At 42.1% G+C, this 20,861-nt stretch overlaps 1 protein-coding gene across 3 annotated transcripts in view; it reads left to right on the top strand.

The window, feature by feature from the left end:
- Rnf169 (ring finger protein 169) overlaps positions 1-20,861 on the top strand; it is a 61,573-nt gene that overhangs the window by 31,603 nt on the left and 9,109 nt on the right. For 2 of the 3 annotated variants that reach the window (XM_001061888.8, XM_017590193.3), the window contains exons 3-4: positions 10,598-10,744; positions 15,191-15,309. In XM_001061888.8, coding sequence (XP_001061888.3) covers positions 10,598-10,744; positions 15,191-15,309 — 266 coding nt within the window. Of the gene's footprint in view, positions 1-9; positions 8,158-10,597; positions 10,745-15,190; positions 15,310-20,861 lie in introns of those variants that run through there. The other variant, XM_006229823.5, reaches the window with a different exon arrangement.

The raw sequence follows: 20,861 nt of genomic DNA, 5'->3' as shown, positions 1-20,861 counted from the left end.
TTAGCTTGTCATTTACGTTAGTACAGTTAATTGAAATATTGCCATTTAAGAATGCTTACTTTTAATTTTTTGGGCCTTTAAAAATTTACAACTGTCTTTCTTCATCCTATTTTCTAACAGTCTGGGTAGATTTGAAGCTACACTAGAAGCAAACATAGCTAAGAACCTTGAGTGGTCTTTTCACGGGTGAAAGTGTAGCTTTAGGGGCTGTCACACGCTATCAGGAAAGCTGTTCCACACTCATCACAGCCCTTGATAACAATTGCTTGTGTGACTTTTCTTCCAAACACTTTTAGTTACTTGTAGCTGCTGTTATTTTTTGCCTTTTACTTTATTACATACTCCAGGAGCATGTTATGGAGGCCATAGGACATTTTGAATAATATCTTAATTATAAAATATTTAGTACTGAGAAAGATTTTAATTGTGTTATCATTTTTTTTTCAATATTGGAGATCGAACCTTGGGCACGGTGGACATACTCTGCCAGTGAGGTCCAGCTCCACTCCATAACTGTTACTTTAATTTCAAACCAGTTGTCTGAGACTGGCCTATAGAAGTTTGTTGTCAAACAGGCATGCTTGGTCCCACTCCTGCACCACCACTGCTCTCTTGGGCTTACGAGCGCTTAGGTGATAATTCTGCATGTGGGCATCACTTTACAAAGGTAACATCTACTTAGTCAGCATCAGACTGGTCTAGATAGAGGCATGGAGATAAATGCCTGGAAGAAGCAGCCAGGGTGGGGCTGGGGGGTTGGGATGAAGGCTTTATTTGGGCTGACAGTGTGGAGGGATGGCCACTCCTGGTGGGAAGGGCATGGCCTCAGGTGACCCTCTGGTAACCAGACCTGTGGTGACAGAAGGGCAGTTGCTTGCTCATTTTTCTACAGGGGAGACAGGTAGTGAGGCTGGGTAGACATCAGCAGCTCCCTTCTTCCATCTAGGTACGTGCACGCAGAATCTTCCGTGTAAAAGAGACGATATGTTTTTATTATTCAGGTGGTTATGGGGCATCTGGCGTGGGTCTGGGGACACTCATCAGAACTTTAAATGCTAATGTCACAGACTCCTGCTGTTGCTAGAGAGCCTGGGAAATGCAGTGTTTTAGCAGGTGCACTAATTTCCTGTGTAAAATCCGGATTTCCTTAGTAAGGAAGAGAGCATGGTTACTGGCTGAGAGCTTGCAGTATCTGCCTCATAAAATGGAAAAAAGACCACTTTTTTGGGGGGTAAGCAATGTTAAATTAAACCACAGTTAAACTTTTGCTAAAAGTCTGGTAGAAAGGGTATAGTCAGTTCAAACGTGTCCAAGGAAGTCATTAGAGTTTGCACATTGTCGTTGTTTTGTTTTTGAAATACAAGCCTTATTATTTAGTTCAGGTCAGTCTTGAACTCAGTCCTTCAGCCTCCCAAGAAGGTGAAATTATAGATATGTGGCACTAGGGTTGTGGCTTTGGGTCACGGATCTAGGTTTATTTCAAGGGCAGTGAAATAGATAATGAGCTGTCAGTTTTGATATCAAGAAAGGATTGCAGAAGTTCGGTTACTAGCATAGGAGTAAAGTTGAAGAGCTAGGACGAGGTGGCTAAATGTGAGAGAGGCTTCGAGAAAAGTGACTTCAGAACCCAATTTGAAGCTTTCTTTCTCTCTTTCCTCTCCTCTCCCTACTCTGCCCTCCCCTCTCCTTCCTTCCCTTCCCTCACTCCCTCTCCTCCTCTTTCTGTGTATGTGTGTTACATAAAAAAATATGTATTTGTGTCTGTGTGTGGGTGTGTGCATGTGAATGTGGGTGTCTGTGTGTGGGTGTGTGCATGTGAATGAGGGTGTCTGTGTGTGGGTGTGTGCATGTGAATGTGGCTGCTTGCAGAGACCAGACTTCCGAGGCACCCCAGCTCCTGGAACAGAATTACAGGCAGTTGAGAGCCTTTTGACTTGCATGGGTTCTGGGGACTGAGCTTGGGTCTGTATTACTGAAACGTGAAAATTTCACCTATCTACTTGTCTGTATACATTGAACCATGACTTAGATTTCTACTAGTCTTTCCCTTACTTGTTTTCTGTCTGCTTACTTGTGCTAGAAAACACTTGCAGCAACCTAGAGGTTTAACATGTTCTCTCACATCACAGAAGAAGCAGGTTGTTGACCTATTTTAAAATGATTTTCCTATAGTATTTATAAGTACGAATGCTCACCAAATGTGTATTCAGTTGTTGGTTATCTAATCCTACAGCCTCTTCTTTGTGAACAATGATTTATGTAACGGTGTCCTTGGTTCATTATAGGACTGGATGCACTGTAAGATTTCCTGGTGTTCTGATGTCTGTCTGTCTGCTATTTTCCCCATGTCTGACATGTGCTAGTGTTCTTCTTTCTAGACAGGAATAGGTGCAGGGCCTTATGTGTTTAAGAACAGGCAAATGCATGGTAGATGCCTAAACTTGAAGAGTGCAGATGAGGCTGTGGTCTCCTTTTGGAAGTAATGTACTTTTTGGAGAAAATAACACATATAAATTCAGAGTATCATCAAATTTAGAGTAACAAGTTATTAAGGGTTATTTGTGAAATGTGGTATTTTGCCTTGATACTTTCATATTTATGAGATAGGGTCAATAGTCATAAAGCTACTATAATTGTTTTTATGGGCTTAGAGAATAATTTAAATGAAATCTCTTCAAGGTTACTTCCAAAGCAAATAAAGAAGTCATCTAGCTGTAGCTACTAAGCCCCCAATACAAACAAAACACTTTGTTAAACTGGCTGACTAATTATGCTTTTAATAAGTTAGGATAGCTTTATTTTTTTCTATTTGTGAAAGGCAGCAGAGTTGTATAAGTCTTTGAGTTGTAAAAAACATTAAAAATGTTTTAAAAATTATTTTTACGTGTATGGATATGTGTGTTTACCAATTGCACGTCAGTGCCACAGGAGGCCAGAAGAGGCTGTCAGGTCACCCGGGGATTGAAGTAACAGGGGTGCTGGCTATCATATGGGTGCTGAGAGCGAAACCTGGGCCCTCTGAAAGAGCAGCCAGTGCTCCTGACTGCTGAACCATCTCTTGGGCATAGTGAAAACATTTCAAAAAATCAGGTTATGAGAAAGGACTAAAGAAGACAGGTAATCAGCAGTATTATGACACCTAGTAATCATGTTTAAATGTTGTGTACACAGCGGGACGCAATTGTGCTTGTCTCTTGTCCCAGGATTTGAGTGACAGAGAGATCACACGTTGGAGGCCAGTTCATGCTACACACTGAGAAAATGCTGACCAAGGCTGAGTAGTAAAACCCAAACCCAAACCATGTCCACCATAGATAGCACAGATACAGCAGATAGATGTTCTTACAGAGGACCCGGGTTCCATTCCCAGCCCCCATTCGGCAGCTCACAACCTTTTGTCACTTCTTTCCAGGCGATGCAGTGCCCCTTCTGGCCTCTGCAGGCACCACACACAGGTGGCACACACACACACAAACACACATACACACACACATACACACACACACACACACACAGGCAAAACACGCACACATGAAAATAAAGGTTTTAAAAAATTATGTTGACTTTTTTTTGCCATTTTGAAGGTTACAAGTGATCTACCACTGAACCGTCATTTCCCTTTCAGTATTTTCAGTATAGAATTTCAGAAAATGTTAGTGCCAATGTTGTCCCGAATGTCAAGACCAAGAGTCAGAAATAACTTTTAACAATGAATTTGAAAATATTCTACAAAGAAATTTATTTTTATCTCTTATTACTTTTTTAAAGATTTATTTTTATTTATGTGTATTTATGTACATTTGTGTGTGTGTGTGTGTGTGTGCGCGTGTGTGCACATATCTGCCATATCTGTATGTGGGTGCCCATAGAAGCCAGGAGTGGGAGTTGGATCCTTAGAGCTGGCATTATGTGCAGTTATGAGCCACCGGATGAGGGAACTGAACCAGGGACAGGGGCAGGGCTGGGGGATGTTTTAGAACAGGGTTTCTCCGTGTAGTCCCAGTTAACCTGGAACTCACTTTGTAAACCAGGCTGGCCTCAAACTCAGAGGTCCGCCTGCCTCTGCTTCCCTGCTTCCCAAGTGCTGGGACTAAAGGTATATACTACCATTGCCCAGTTTATGGCCCCTCTCCAGCCTTGTCTACAGAGAGAGTTACAGGACAGCCAAGGGTACACACAGAGAAACCGTGTCGAAAAAAACCAACCAACCAACCAACCAAACAGACAAAAACCCAAAACAAAACTATGTTTAAAATGAATTCAAAATTTTCACTTTTTAAAAAAACAAAACAAAACAAAACAAAAAACCAGGGTCTCTAGTTTATCTGTGGTTGCCCTGGAACTTAATATGTAGACCTGTCAGACCTTAAACTCATGGAGTTCTGCCTGCCTCTGGGTCTGAATGCTGGGATTAAAAGTGTGCACTGCCATGCCTGGCTCACTTACTCTTTTTATAAAAATCTACTTGTTTATCTTAGGTTTTTTAAAACTGCAGATATTTATCAAATGATTATATATTATACAATTAGTAGTAATTAAACCGAGAGGCAATATTACAGAGCCAGTTGCCCAACTTGAAATCCTACTTGGCAACTTACTAATGTATGAATTTAGGCAAACTACATAATCTTTGTATGTCTTGGTTTCCTGGTCATTAAAATGGATACCATACTCCCTAGCTTGCCCTTATTGTGAAATACTGTCGGCACCTGTAAATTCATATATGACTATCAATTATTTTTACTAGTATTAAAAAAATGAGCACATAGTGACCCTCTTGGTTGCTGTAGTGGTTTTTGTTTCGGTAAGAAATAGAAGACTGGAAAGTTGTAGTTGTAAGTGGAGAGCGAGCGCTGTGTGGCCTGGGTGAGCATATTCTGGGTGAGCATATTCTCCCTCAGGACTATGGCGCTGAGAATCTATCCCTGTTTCTTATCTTCTGGATGTTACATTAGATGTTATATCTGTTCAAATGGTTTTTGCCAGGTTTCAAATTTTTGTTTTTTGTTTTGTTTTTTTATTTGTTTTCTGGGGAGCAGGGTTTCTCTGTGTAGTTCTGGCTGTCCTGGAACTCACTCTGTAGACCAGGCTGTCCTTGAACTGGGAGATTCTTCTGCTTCTGCCTCCCAAGTGCTGAGATTAAAGGTGGGCACCATCCCCACCCAGTTACCTGTTAGAATGCTGATTAGGACTGCATTAATCTGTGTATCAGTTTGGGGAGAGCTGGCATGTTCATAATATTGACCATCAATTTCTGTTGACTTCTCAATTTCTCCAAGTAGTCTTCTCAACTTACATCTTAGATGGGGCTTGGGGTTTGGGGTTGGGGGAAGGAGAAAAGAGAAAGGAGAAAGGAGAAAAGAGAGGGAAGGAGGGGCTGGGGAAGAAGGCAAAGCTGACTCTCCTTATAAGGGCATCAGTGCCATCACGAGCTCTACTCATGATCTCCTGTTACTCTAGAGGCTAAAGCCTCAAATACAAATTTGGGGATGAGAAGGCTCAAACATATAGTCCCTAGCAAGAGTCAGCTGCTGTCACTGAAGTCACTCAATGGTCAAAGATAGTATTGAACAGCTGTAGTGGAGCAGACTCAACCATTCATGAATAAGTACAAGTGAGTGCTATAAAGCATTATATATATAGTATATATTATATAATATATATATTATATCATATAAAGCATGCCTTAAAAGTCAGTGTAAAGCTGGGCAGTGTGGCGCATGTCATCAGACCCAGCACTCAAGAGGCAGAGGCAGGCAGATCTCTGCGAATTTGAAGCCAGCCTGGTCTACACAGTGAGTTCCAGGATAGCCAGATATATATAGGAGACTCTGTCTCAAAACAAAACAAACAAAAAGTTAGTGTAAAAACTAAAACTGCATGAAGGAAACAGTAAAAAGTCTTGATCTTGGGATTGGCAGAGGTTTTCTAGAGAGGTCAACAATGATGTTTCAGACTTTCTAATAGAAGAAAAGTTACCAACATGTAGTAACAAACTCAGGTGTATGGATAAAATCATCAGAGGATGCAGTTGAGAAAATACCTCCAAAGATTGTCTGTAGGCAAGCCCATGGGGGTTTTCTTAACTAGTGATCGATGGGGAAGGGTTCAGCCTGGGCTGTGGTCCTGGGCTCTGTAAGGAATCAGGCTGAGCAAGCCATGATGGACAAGCCAGTCAGCAGCGTCCGTCCATGGCTTCTGCACCAGCTCCTGCCTCCAGGTTCCTGGCCTGCTTGAGTTCCTGCTCTCACGACTTTTCATGACGAGCTGTTAACTGTGAGTGAAGTGAACCGTTTCCCCTCCACAAGCTGCTTTTCCACATGCTGCTTCATCACATCAATAGTAACCCTAAGACAACCAATATATTGATTTTTGTCAAGATGTAAAAACAAATAAAACAAAACCCACAAACTTTGCTCTTTAAATCTGTCATTAAAGACATAAAAAGGTAAAGCAAAGATTTGGAGAAAATATTCTCAAAATGTGTATCTGACAATGAACTTGTATCCAGAATATATAAAAAAATGTACTTGCTAATAAGGTAATAAATAAATAAATAAAATTATAAAAGAGCAAAAGGTTTGAACAGACATTTCACAGACAAACATAGCCTATTAAGGACATAAAGGCAGTGTAATTAGCCATCAGAGAAATGCTAATTAAATCCACAGAGACAACACCTTACATCCTCTCCCATGGCTGGAAAGACAACAGCTTCCAGATGTTAGAAAGAGTATGAACATAGAATTCTAATCTCTCAGAGCCCTGCCTCCAAATACCATTAACATGCAAATATGAGGGTTACATTTTGAACACATAGACTTTTGATGAACATATTTAAGCAATAACACAGAAACGTATATGCAGATACATGTATGTATGTATTTTATTCTGACAGTCCTCATCTCCAAAGAATATAAGCAGCTCTTACTAGAAGGGCAGATATGTGAGTAGCCATGCCAGGAAGGGACGTGCAAGTAACGGGCTTAGGAAAGCTGCTCTGCAGGCCCGGCTCTCAGTCTTAATGCAGTGCCAACCCACAGGATGGCAAAAATAGAGTACTGAGTGGTGGAGAATCTGGGAGCCAGTGTCGTCGTCCTGCTGGGAGGGGCTGCAGGTGGGAGTATAGTCTGTAAAATGAACTGAGAAGCTGGCAGCATGCCCACACCGTGTGACTCACAGGTTCTTCGAGACTATTCTGTGGTATGCATATCCCTAGGTAAATAGTCAAGAATACCAGCTTATCTTTAAATAGCCACAGACTAGAACGTCTCCAGGTATCCATGGATAGTCGATGTTCAGATTGTTTTCAGATCAAGCCATAGAATACAAAGGGCAGAAGAGAGGGTGCACACGGGTAGGTCTGGTGACCTGGAACGGTGAGTGAAGGATGGCAGTCCAACCCAGAGTGCTCCACACTGGTAAAAGTCAAAGCTAGGCTGCATACAGTGCACATGCCTACACTCTAGCATCTGAGAGTTCAAGGCCAGCTCAGGCTCTAAAGAGAGACGCCCCCTGAGCCCCAAGAAGATACAGTGATTTTGTTATTTTCAAGTGTTAGAAACCAAGACTGTGGTTACTTTTGAGTAAGAAATTGGTCCAGGGCACAGAGGTTGGCATTCTCATAGCCCACTTCTTAAGTACAACTGGTTTACTAGAGTGCTTCCTTGAACTCACGGAACCTCTTGTGCTCACCTCCTAACACCAGATTTACAGCCACACATACAAATGAAGATCTGAGCAGGTTAAGTCCTGTGGGGACAGCCTGTAGCTTTGCTCTCCAGACATACCCTGCCCTGGTCTGCATGTGCTACCCAAGGCCCTTAGATCCTCTCCTGCAGCCTCCAGTGTGAGCGACTCGTGGGCAGGTGCAGAGATGTAATGGGCACAGAGGCCGAGTTCCTTAGCTCCATGCCCAGCACACAGTTAGCACGTGTAATTACTTTGATGCTAAAGCCCGATCTCTTTTACACGTTTCCTCTGTATCCTGTGAAAAATAAGATGCCCATCTGTGTGTAGTCCATGGTCAATCTAAACAAGAGCCTCAGATGGACTGTGAACACTGACTTCAGCTTTGTTTCCTGTCTGTGGATCTGCTCTTCTTCCTGTACGGTCTCGTTTGAATTGGGCGGAGCTGGGAGTCCATTTCACTACATTGTAAGTGGTATTTTCTGCTGATAGATAACGACTTGAAGTAAGTTCAGTGTCTTAGAGACTAGTTCAGGCTTACAGGAGTCAGACCTATAGAAATTGGAAGAGTAAAACTGGGCTTCATTGTTTTGTTTTTGTTGCTATGGGTTACTACTACTACTACTACTACTACTACTACTATTACTACTACTACTATTACTACTACTATTATTATTATTATTATTTTATTTTATTTTATTTAAACCTAGAGACAACAGCCTGCCAAAAGTATGATTTTTAACTTGTGCTGGCACAAGGCTGTAATGCCAGCACTTGGGAAGCCAAGGGAGGAGCACCCTGAGCTCAAGGCTAGCCTGTGCTACGTAGTGAGACCTTTGTTATAACCAGAGGTTAGTGAGATGAGTCAGTTTGTTAAGGCACCTGCTGCCAAGCCTGACCATCTGAGAACCACCCCTGACACCCATACAGGAGAAGGAAAGAACAAATTCCTGCAAGTTGTCCTCAAGCGCACATGCACCATGGCTTGCTGACTTGCACCCAATCATCTGCAAATGTACACACAAATAAATTCACTAACTAACTAATTAAAAACAGACACCTTCCCCTGAAATATTCTTGCTTCTATAATGTTATTTCTTTTAAAACTTAAGTCTTTGTGAATTTTACATCATGTACTCCAATCCCACTCATCTCCCCATCCCTCCATACCTGCCCTCTGTCCTTGCAACCTCCCAAAAAAAGAAAACAAAAACAACAACAACAACAACCCTCACTGTGGAAGCTGCAGCTTACCATAGTGTGTCACGTTGTACACCTTTTTGCCCAGACAACTTTACTTGCCAGTGTTCATTGCAATGAGTCATTAGTATGATTCAAGGACTCTGGCTTCTGTTCCACTGTCAAGACTAGATACCTCACCCGGCCTCCTCTCAAATGTCCCAATGTTGGTCTGTGTGGTGGAGATCCTGTAGCTTTTGTTCTGCAGGACTGGCCCCGTCACACACCCTAGCAGCTCAGAGATGTGGTGAGCCGGCTCAGAGCCCTAGATCTAGGCCTGGGGGGTAGCTGAGTTGGTCAGCTTGTCAGCTCTCCTTTGTCCGAGCCTCCAGGGCCAGCTCTCCTGTGTGCCACAGAGGTGGGGTCAGCTCAGCTCACCCCTTGGACATCAACATGGCCTGAGGCAGCAGCTTCCACATGGCCTTTGGTGGCAACATGGGCCACAGACATTGACAGACCACTGCTGAAGCAGAGCCTCCGACAAGACCCTCAGCAACAACACAGGCTAATGTCAGGCTGTTCCTCAATGCTGTGGCATCTCCAGTTTCACCATTCTTCATAGTACACAAGTCACTCCATCTCCCCATCACATACTTGTTCATCATAGTGGCAGCCACCCGCCTTGGCTGTCTTCTGTCTGCTCCGGGCATAGGCCTCTTAGCTTTCTCTTTTTACAAGAAATGAAAACTAAAAATAGCTTATCAGTATGGGCGGTGTATACTATCTCATTTAAATTTATTAAAATTTTGAGCAGTAAAAAAATGAAATGAAACTAGGAAGAACTGCTTGATACTGTAAGAGCATAGCAGGATCCTCTGTCAACAGTTTGGAATGCTTATAATCGTGATTTCTCCAGAGTAGGATACAGAGGCCCCTATTGTGAGCTACATAAGTAATTAATCACTTGACTATAATCATCCAGGTTTTTACTAAAAGTCCTCTGCTAGTTGTGTAATGAAACCCCTCCTTTCCGAAGTGAGATGCTTATTTCTATGCCTCAGATTTCTTTGTTGGCCACAGGATTTGAACATGAAGTGCAGGGTGCAGGATGCTGGGCTGGGAGAAGTCAGTGTGATTGCTAATAGACCGGGCCGGCCCTCACAGGCTTTGTGGCTGCTTCTGCTCCTGGCCCAATACAATATATGTAATTTCAGTGGTAAGAATTTTTAGGTTTAAATTTTATTTTTTTCCTATGTGAATAAATCTAGCTATATACCTAGATTTTATGGTTTTGTGTTGCTTAAGAATACAGAGCAATTCTATCCTGTTCTGTGAAGTAAATGTTTGCCTAGAACAGTGGTTCTCAACCTGTGGATCCCTACATATTTTGGGGGTTGAATGACTTTCACAGGGTCACACATCAGATATCCTGCATATCAGATAATTTACAATTCATAACAGCAACAAAATTACAGTTATAAAGTAGCATTGGAATAACTTTATGGTTGGGGGTCACCACAATATGAGGAACTGTATTAAAGAGTCACGCAACATTGAGAAAGTTGAGAGCCACTGAGCTGGGGCAGATTTACTTATCCATCAGGGCGGCTGTGTCTAGTCGGAGAGTCACCCTGGAGACTGCCACTTGATCTGGCTTATAGAGTAAAGATATGTTTAAGTCTAAAGTTTCCTAAAACTCCACACTCTCTGTGTGGTTTATATTTTTCAGCTGAGAGGAGAGAAGTTACAAGAAGAAAAAACTTGTGAAGATCAGGTGCACAAGATACTGCAGGAGGATTCCGAAGTGGGGAAGAGGAAAGCTGATGAACAGAAAAAGAGAGAGGAGCCAGCGGTGCTGAAAACCGGTCTGGAGCAGGTCAGTGGGTCACATCTGGGCGGGCGTCTGCTTCAGAGAGCCCTGCGCGGCCGGCCACGGAGACGTGTAAGAACAGTGGGATGCTGTGCTGTGTGTGATGGAATTTGTATGTGTGCTGGGTTTTGATGTTAAAGTGTATACTACACCTTAACATCCTCTATTGGATTTTTTAAAAAGCGTGTATTTTACTTTATCCAGTCCCTTAAGCAGAGCCATGCTGGGGTATAAGTATGTCCCCCATAGTAGATGAACAGTCTAAACTTAGCTAATTAGGCGTATGATCGGCCACATCATGCTTGAACATTATTCATCACTTACATTTTATTATGTCTTCGAATGTGTGTGAGCACGTGTATACGCTGACACACATGTGGCAGTCAAAAGCCAAACTATGAGAGTTGACTTGTCTTTCCCTCTGTGGGTCCTGGGGACTGAACTCAGATGGTCAGGTACCTTCACTCACAGACTCATCTCTCTGGACCAAGAAAAGACTTTTTAAAAATGTAACTATATCCAAATGGAAAATAACAGTTTAATACTAATCAAAATTTGGACATCTAATGCTTGCTATATATATTTTGAGTTGTGTATTTTAAGCATTTTTATGTAGCTTTGTTAATATTTCAAATTATTTTTTCAATGGGTTAAAATGAATGAAACCTTAACATTTATGAAGCTAGGCAGCATAAGAGAGCAGGAGGAGGGGCTGGAGACACGGCTGCTTTGCAGAAGACCTGGATTGACTCCCAGTACCACAAGGGGGCTTTACAGCCTCCAGTTCCAGGGGATCTGATGCCCTTTTGTGACCTCCATGGGGACTAGGCACACATGTGGTGAACATGCAGGCCAAATATTCATACAATAAAAATAAATAACACATATATGTTTACAACATATAAATATATTTTTATGTTCTAAACATATACATATATATTTATAGATAGATAGATAGATAGATAGATAGATAGATAGATAGATAGATAGATAGATAGAAGAAAGGTTAAAAAAAAGAAAAACAAAAACCAAACCAAACCAAAAATCTCTGCAGAACCATCATTGCGGCTAACTACAGCAGGCCAGGATTCTCCCTGTCCATCCTTTTGACTTAGTTTATATAAAAGACATGCTTCCTATGCTGCAAAACCAGAAAAGTTTAAAGCTGTCTCGGGTCAGTGTATTTGTTGACTGCCATATGCAAGTGACGTATGAGTCTGGTTATAGTATTAGTCATCATTATCAAAAGTAGCCATTTGGAAACAGCATGGTGGCACACATCTGTAATATCAGCACTTAGGAGGCTGAGCTAACCTAGACTCTGTAGTGAGTTCTAGGCCTGCTTGGGCTGTGTATATAGTGAGTCTCTTCCTCCAAAAAATAAAAATAGGCTGGAGAGATGGCTCAGCTAAGAGCACTGACTGCTCTTCCAGAGGTCCTGAGTTCAATTCCCAGCAACCACAAAGTCACTCACAACCATCTGTAATGAGATCCAATGCCCTCTTCTGGTGTGTCCCAAGACAGCTACAGTGTACTCGTATACATAAAATAAATAAATAAATCTTATAAAAATAAAACAAAGGCACTTCAATTTTATAAATTTTCAGTCCTATAAAAGATCCCATTTAACAAGCACAAAATGCTGTGTGCTCTCCGTGCTATGCACCCCGGAACCTTTAAAGGCAAAAAACTGCTCCTAGGAGGGATACACATTAGCTTAGGCGGCAACAGCACATAGGATGGTTGGACTGCAGCCCCAGCTCTGGGCTGTATGGTCTTTGAGAGAGCTTTGCCTCTCCCCAGCTGTAATGTGCTCAGGCAAACTGTCTAGACGCCTCCAGGGGTTGATTGTGGGAGAAGCCATTCCCTCCAGGGACTGTATTAGAAATTACTGCTTCCATGCCAAGGCCGGCAGTCATTGTGATTGTTTTGTCTGGCACTGCTAACTTTGAAATAGAAAGCAGTTACATCAGTGCAGTTTACCTGCTGAGGGAGTCAGAATGTGCAGATTCTCAGACTCGCTTTCTGGCAGGAGCCAAGCTCACAGCATTGTCAATGCAGAGCATAGTGAGTCAAATCTAACCTGTCTGGGTTTTTGTGACCCTGCCCTTTTCTACCCTCCCTATTTCCTTTTACGGTTTTGAGGACTTTTAAATGACTGATAATTTTTAGACAGGCTAGGTATGGTGGCATACACCTTTAATGCCAGCACTAAGGAGGCAGAGGCAGGTGGATCTCTGTGAGTTGGAGGACTGCCTGGTCTACAGAATGGGTTCCTGGACAGCCAGGGCTACACAGAGAAATCCTGCCTTAAAAAGAAACAAAAAATAGTTTTTAGACTGATAAAGACTTGTGTTCTCAACTAGAAGAGATTGAAGTCAGAAGACTGCAACTTCACAGTCTCATTGGACCTCAGAGTGAATTCAAGGCTAGTTTGGGCAATACAGTGGGACTCAAGAAAAGAAAAGGTCAGGAGAGTGGAGGAGAGGAGCCATTGACCAGCGTGTGCAAAGACCCAGTACTAGGGAAAAGCAAGTGTTCAGTCTTGAGCAAATGATTTCATTATATTAAAATTGGGGCCTGAAATGGTCTCAGTGGACAGAAAGCCATTGCATTAAGGTTGTGTCATGAGACTGTCATTACACTTTCCTGCCACCAAACCTCAGCGGCTCTCCACTTCCTTGAGAACTTGATGAGAACTCTTCCCCGAGGACCCAGGTCCTTCCTTGCACATGATTCTAGCTAGTCTTTCTGTCCTCAAGGATGCTCCATAGCTCTTGGGCAGAAGCATCTGCTGCCAACATAGGCCCTCTGCTTTTTTACAACAGACATTTTTCAGCAGCTTGCTGGTGGGAAGCTTGCTGTCTGTCTGTCTGTCTATCTGCCTCCGTGTCAGTTTAAAAGCTGTCACCTTCAGACTATCAGAGACTCCTCACTTCTCCCATTCTCCTCTCCTGGGTCCCCCTCAATAGTCTGTGACTTTTATGGAACTTTTATGTCTGACCCAATTATAAACCTCATAATCTCTGCTTGCCCATCACAAGTTTTTGATGCATGCTCATGAAATTATTAAACTCAGAAAGAATTCTAGAAAGAGAGATTATGGTATGTTATTTTTTATAATAGAAATAAAATGGTCATAATGTTTAATTTGTTGTTTTATTATGGTACCATTACACCAAAAATGATGTGAATTGTTGGAAAACAGAATTGTATAGCCAACAGTTATATTAAGGATTGTAAATCGGAGGTGAATATTTGATTATCCTGTGACCTAGAAATAACCACTACAGACATTTTGGCGATTATCCTGATCAGATCTATTTTTTAAGTGCAGTGTACACAAACACACACACACACACACACACACACACACACACACACACACACACACACGAGAGAGAGAGAGAGAGAGAGAGAGAGAGATACGGAGAGACAGAGAGACAGAGAGACAGAGACAGAAACAGACAGACAGACTGACTCATTACACACTTGTGCTACATGTCCCTTTCATCCAGAGTGTTGCCTTGCATACATAATGCTTTATAATGCTTCCATTTTTACTTAATTATAAATTGTCTTTACTTGTAAATAAAAAGTTTGTATCTTTTTTTATTTCTTCCCAGTGCAATTTCTTTGACTGTTTTAATTTCCTGTAGATACCCTATTGTCTTAAATGCCACTGTTATAAATACTCCAAGTAGAAGACCAGGTGAAAGGCAGTGTGCTTTGAGGATGTTTTAGCGTTGATCGCCCAGTTTTCCTTGAGAAGATGTGGTATAGGAGCTCCTTCCTGTGTTGTAGGAATGCCCTGCCCTCCAGCAGCCTAGCCCTGGTAGGGCTGGTGTTTTTGTCAAGTGCCACTGTAAGCATTTCATTTACCCATGCTCTGTACCACTCTAGGGACACATAGTACCTTTATTTATATCCAAGGTGAAAGGTGAGAGGTCAAATGTCTCACCTAAAGTTCCTAGGTGTTAGGCATGGAAGCCTGGAGAAGAGGGTAGATACTTGGAACAGTGCAGCTTAGTTTCCATCAAGTCAGAGGAATTTGGTGCATAGTATAAGCTTTTCCTTAATACCGTCTGTTAGCTTATTCAGGGCTTTGTCAGCGTGCGGGATCTGTGCAGTAGCACAGTCTGCACAGAGAAGTGCAGTCACACCAGTGACACTGATAGACGTGCAGTCTGAATTGTCTCATATTTACTTGCTACCAAACTAGTTATGAAAAGAGACCAAAATGCATACTGATTGCCATTATTTACCTTGTGTTGAGTCTGCTGTCTCTCTCCCAAAGTTGGAAGAAAATACCATATGCAGTTTGATAATGGGTTAATTCGATTTTGGATATTTTCATGTAAAGACACATTTACAATTAGTATTTTTAGAAAAAAAATTGGAACCAAACTGGAAGCTCAATGGACAGTTCTGTCTCCCTTGTCTCCTTGCCAGTGTCCTGCACGTCTCTCGGATTCAGAGAATGAAGAACCTTCTCGGGGCCAGATGATGCAGACCCATCGCTCAGCCTTTGTTTCCAAGAACAGCTCTTATTCCTTAGCTTTCCTGGCAGGGTAAGACTGATGGCTCAGTCTGAGCTCTTTCATTTGTGGTGATGAAGGATTTTTGGATGATGTAGAAGGGGTGAAAAGAAGTGGGAAGTGAATTTTCAAATGTGGAATACTGAGAAGGGGCTCACCTGAGTGTGGGGGAAGTGTGTGTGTGTACATGTGTGTCTGCGAGTCTGTGTGTCTGTGTGTCTGTGTGTCTGTGTGTGTACCATCCACTTTGTTCTTTGAGACAGGGCCCCTGATTGGCCTGAAGTATGTCAGGTGAGCCTGAGACCCACGCGTTTCCACCTTCCTAGCCTTGCAAGTGGCTTCTGAGGTCAAACTCACTCTTTTCAGCCCTTTTCCTGAATTTTTACAGGGAAGTCCAGTTGCCCATTTCTGGCATCTGGGTAGGGTTTTGCTAAGCTGCACAGTGTGGCCCTTTCTCCTACAGGGAAAGATGAAGCCTCTTCAGTTGGACAGTATACGTAGCTTTTCCTCTGGAGTTTGAACTCTTTGGGGATGGGGGTGGGGCTGGGTTTCTTTTCCTTGCCTATGATCTAACATAGTTCTCAGGAAGTTTTTAAACCTGATCAAGGAATTTCTGGATCCTTCAGACTTTGCAGGTCCTGGAGAGGAAAAGAGAGTGTGGTTGGATGGTTGCTTGACTCTGGAGGAATAAGGGAGGGAGGGAAGGTGAGGAAAGGGGAAGGAAAGGAAGAGGGAGGGGAGAGAGGGGAAGGGAATGGAGGGAAGGGAGCGGGGTAGCGGAGGGGAGGAAGAATCATTGGTTTATTCAGCAGACACTGTGGACGTGGCTCCTCCAGGCTGTGCTCCATTTCTAATAGGGATGTAGAGCCCAGTCTTGACCTCATGTTGTCTTGTTTGACTTATCCTTCCTGCCAGTGCTCATTCCCTTGTTCTCGCCCACACTGTGGAGCAGCCGTCTCTCTCGCTGCCTCTAGACACATATGGACTCTGGAGATGTCACCGGTCTCTGTGTGTAGCCACGGCAGACCACCAAGTCTAACAGCTTTGTCAGGGGGTCTGCGCTGGAAGGTCCCTGATGTAACACCTGTTCTGGGAACCTTGTATGTGTTCTTCCGGAACAGTTTGGTGTCCTTCGTTGAAGATTTCTAAGTGTAAAAGTCACCAGATCTCTAGTCTTCTCTGGAGTAACTTCTCTAGAACCCTTCCCTGGATGTTTCCTCTGGTAGAATTTGTCCTAGACCAATGTTTCTCAACTTGTGAGTTGTGATCCCTTTGGGGTTTCACAGGGGTCACATATCAGATATCCTGCATATCAGATATTTATATTACAACTCCTAACCATAGCAAAATTACAGTTATGACGTAGTAATGAAATAATTTTATGGTTGGGGATCACCACAACATTCGGAACTGTGTCAAAGGGTCCACAGCATTAGGAAGGATGAGAACCACTATGCTAGACAGTTAGCTTGGTCAATAGAATTAGGACCTGGTTCTGGGTAAGCCTGTGATGAAGATAGACTCTGTGTGTGAGCCGGAAGTCAGATGTCCTTCAAATCAGATGCTCTACAAATTCAGAATAATTGTCACTTCCTGATTTCATATGTGGATTGTGTATACCCGATTGTAGTTATATCTTAATGGTTATAAAGCGGAAGAAAACAAAATAATTTTTTCAAATAAAGCCAGAAATCACAATAAGTATATACTAAAATTAATGCTTATGACATCTGTGATTAATATTACTATGTGAATAACTTAGAAAAGTAAATTAATATTCCTGTACCAAAGAAACATTGCTCCAGTTGGGGTTTATGATTAGGGGGTGAGTTCCTTATGACTGATTCCAGCTCTGCCTTTGTACTGGTAAAATTCATTCTTCTGAAAGAGGGAGGGCCTGCAGCTTAATATGCCATTACACAAAAGCCTTAAAAATTATTCTGTCTTGAACAGAATTGCACAAGCACAGAGGAGTGTGCTTGTAGAACATCTCCGCCATATCTTCTTTTCTGTCTCCTAGCCTATCCTTGCCATGGTGGACCAATTAATATGCAAACACTGGCTTTAGACTTTGTCTGTTAGCTCGCACTAAGGTTAACATAATACGACTTGGTTCTCAGGGCTCATGTTAACAAATATTCGAGTCAGGTGAAGTTCAATTGTTAGGTTAGTTATTGAGACAGTTAATTGGATTATATATGCTCATGACCACCCCACAAAGAAGCATCATTGGACTCTGTCTCCCATAGCTGTCATGTCTAAATCAGAGTCTCCAGTAAAGCCCAAGTAGCTACATGAAGGTCTGGGGAGCCACTGTGGGCAACAGGGACATCCATGGACATGGAGTAATGAGATAGCCAAATGCTAAATTCTTCAAGTGCTGTGGGGTGGTCACTTATCCCATTGTTAGAGAGGTGTATGCAGACACACCTGTGAGACCTACAAGGTAGATGAAAGAGTGGCTGTACAGAGGGTGACCTCAGGAGACTCTCCAAAATGAAGCACCTACTTCAGTGTGGGAGATTTTTATCAGGAGCGTTAAAGAACATACTTGAGAAACATTATCTTAATGTTCTGTTGTTGTGAAGAGACACCGTGACCAAGGCAATTCTTATAAAATGAAGCATTTAATTGGGGCCTTGTTTACAGCTTCAGAGGCTTAGTCCATTGTCTTCATGGTGAGGAGCATGATGGCATGTAAGCAGACATAGTGCTGGAGCAGAGCTACATCTGATTCATAGGCAGAGAGAGAGAGAGAGAGAGAGAGAGAGAGAGAGACAGAGACAGAGACAGAGACAGAGACACAGAGACACAGACAGAGAGACAGACAGAGAGAGAGAGAGAGACAGAGAGACAGAAACTGGGCCTAGTGGTGGTTTTTGAAACCTCAAAGCTCACCCCCACTTCTCCCAACAAGGTCATACCTCCTAATCCTTTAAAAATAATGCCACTTCCTGATGACTAAGCCCCACCATAAATGTGATTTAAGAGATTGTTTGGAAAGCACGGGAAACTTGAAGTGATTGAAATGACAACTTACTGTGGAGGACCCAGAAGAGGAGCTTTCCTTATGTAACCTTGATGGCCAGGACAATGTACACATGACTGTCCTATTAATGGTCACAGCTGTAAAGTGTCAGGGATGGCTTCAGTGGATTTGGTAATGGTAGAGACAGTCTTAGAGGTAATGGATTTGCCATTTTCGGTGACCAGCCTTCAGCTTTTGGAGCCATGGAGGGATACACCCTACCTCCTGTCTGTGGTGGGAGAGGCTGGTTCTTTGCCAAACCTGAGACCAAGGTGGATATGGCACTTCAGCAGTAGCAGCAGCTGTGGCACTAGTAGGACATTTTCCTTTTGTTTTGGGTTTTGTTTCTTGGCTCTGTCCCCCAGGCTATCCTCACTCTCTCAATCCTCCCTTCCCAACCTCCCCCAGTTCTAGGATCGCAGGCTAGGTAAGAAGGTGTTGGTTACTAGCCAAAAGGGGAGTTGGAGAAGTGCTGGGGAAGGCACAGGTTACAAGAGTTTGTGCTCAGCCCAGCACAGTGGTGGCAAGGCCTAGCTGCTCTGGAAAGGGCTGGCTTTCGAAGTGTTCGTGTATGGACAGGAAGCTCAAGGACTGCCATGACTGTAGAGCTTTAAAGTCATTGACTGTTTCCCCTCCATGCTGTTGACTGTTAATGTGAGTGATAGCAACACTGAATAAATATGTCCTTAAACATAATTTTTATTTAAATGATGCCTTAATTAGGGGTGTGGCTTAGTGGAAGAGTACTCCCCTAGCAAGAGGTGGTAGGATTGCTCTCCAGCACTGCCAAACAAATCCAAACCAAAATAAATGGCCAAAACCAAAACCAGTGTAATTAATGGGGTTATCTTTTCAGGAATGATCTTCAACACAGTGGGAACCTTCAGTGGAAAATTTGGTTACAGGAATGCTGAGCGAGTCTCCTTTAGAGCGTGCCTTCTTTGTAGCTCAGAAACTGTAACGTTCACTTCAAACAATTTACAGATTATAATGCTGCTCTATAGTTGTGGACAAAGGAAAAATTAACTTGATGATAGTTGTACAACCATCAAACTACATTTAAAAATGGTTGAAATGATAACATTTGTGTTGTTTATATTTTACTACACAAAGATACTAGCATTGTTTATACTTTGGGGGAGATTTCAAATATAGTTTTTCTACTAAGTAACAAAAAATGAACAGGCTTTCTCTGAAAATTTGTTTCCTAAAGAGACTTGCCAGGTAGCAATCTTAGACTTTTTTATAATTATATTTTCATCTAACGATGCTGCCCTTTGTCCTTCTTACCTGCTTTGTAAGCTTGTGTTTCTTACACACAAACACTGTGCTTCTGCAATAGGCGAGTGGTGCCTGCTGAGGGGCGGCCATTGAGGAAGCACATGGATAGATTCTGCCTGTGGATATTGTAAACAGATCAACTAATTTTCATAAAAGAAACAAAGTAAGAGGGTTCTGTGGTCATCTGAAGAGATTGTGATTCTTCGAGATGACTAGAATAGTAAGTTAAAGATCATTTATAGATATATATTAATTAGAAAAATTAATTTAAACCTAAGTAGGCTAATTAACAAAATTAGAATAAAAATTAAATACATGAAAAGTTTAATTAACTCATTCATTCATTCTAAAACCATATTTTACTTTACTCCTCATCCCCGTTTCTTCACTGAATTTAAACTGAAACTGATTCTAGAGGTTCATGTGGGGAAACTGATGGTTGATGCGTTTTTCCTCTTGGTAAGAGCTCAACCTTGAGCTGCATTTTCCTTGCTATCTGGGCTGTGAGGAGGTTGGGCTTTGAACAGAGTTCAGATTGGGTACCTTGGCTTACCAACATGACGTAATTTAAAAAATAATTGTTGCTATATGCTCTTATACTTAATTAATGTCATCTCTAGTTTTCATTAAGAGTTTTATTTATCTTTTACATCTATTATGTATGTGCATTTGTGTGTGTGTGTGTGTGTGTGTGCGTGTGCGCACGCGCACGAGCTTCGGTGGAGGTTAGAGGGCAACTTGAAGGAGTCGGTTTTCTCTTCAATTATTTTCTATACCAAAATCCGTTGCATTTCTACATATTAGCAGTGAACAATTTAAAAGTGCAGTGAAAAAAACCAATCCCATTTTGATCTATTACTAGGATCAAAAAAAATAGAATAATTAGAAATAAAGTTGACCACAGGAGCATAAAAATTTACAGAAAATTTAGTATTAAATGTTTGATGTTAGAAGAATCTAAATAAATGGAATGACACCTTGTTCATGAATTAGCAGACTTAATGTTGTTACAATGGCAGTTGAAATGTCTTTGTCAGTTAGTTTCCATTAGTTTTTAAAAGTTCAGTATAACACATGCTGAAGTTGTAGTGGAGTCCCTTGCAGAAATAGAGACAGATGTTAAAGTTCTCTGGTGGGATTTCAGGAGAGCCCACATATCCAAAGCTGCCCTGAGAAAGGACAGAGGTTGGTGTAGTGATCAGAATAGTGTGATACCTGAGTAGGAGACGGCTAGAGAGCAGATCCAGAGTGAGAGTCCAGAAGTACCTGTACATTT

This window comes from Rattus norvegicus, chromosome 1 (genome assembly GCF_036323735.1).
Source record: "Rattus norvegicus strain BN/NHsdMcwi chromosome 1, GRCr8, whole genome shotgun sequence".
Taxonomy (NCBI): domain Eukaryota; kingdom Metazoa; phylum Chordata; class Mammalia; order Rodentia; family Muridae; genus Rattus; species Rattus norvegicus.
The sequence above is the reverse complement of the archived record's forward strand: the minus strand, read 5'-3'. Positions and strand labels throughout refer to the sequence as shown.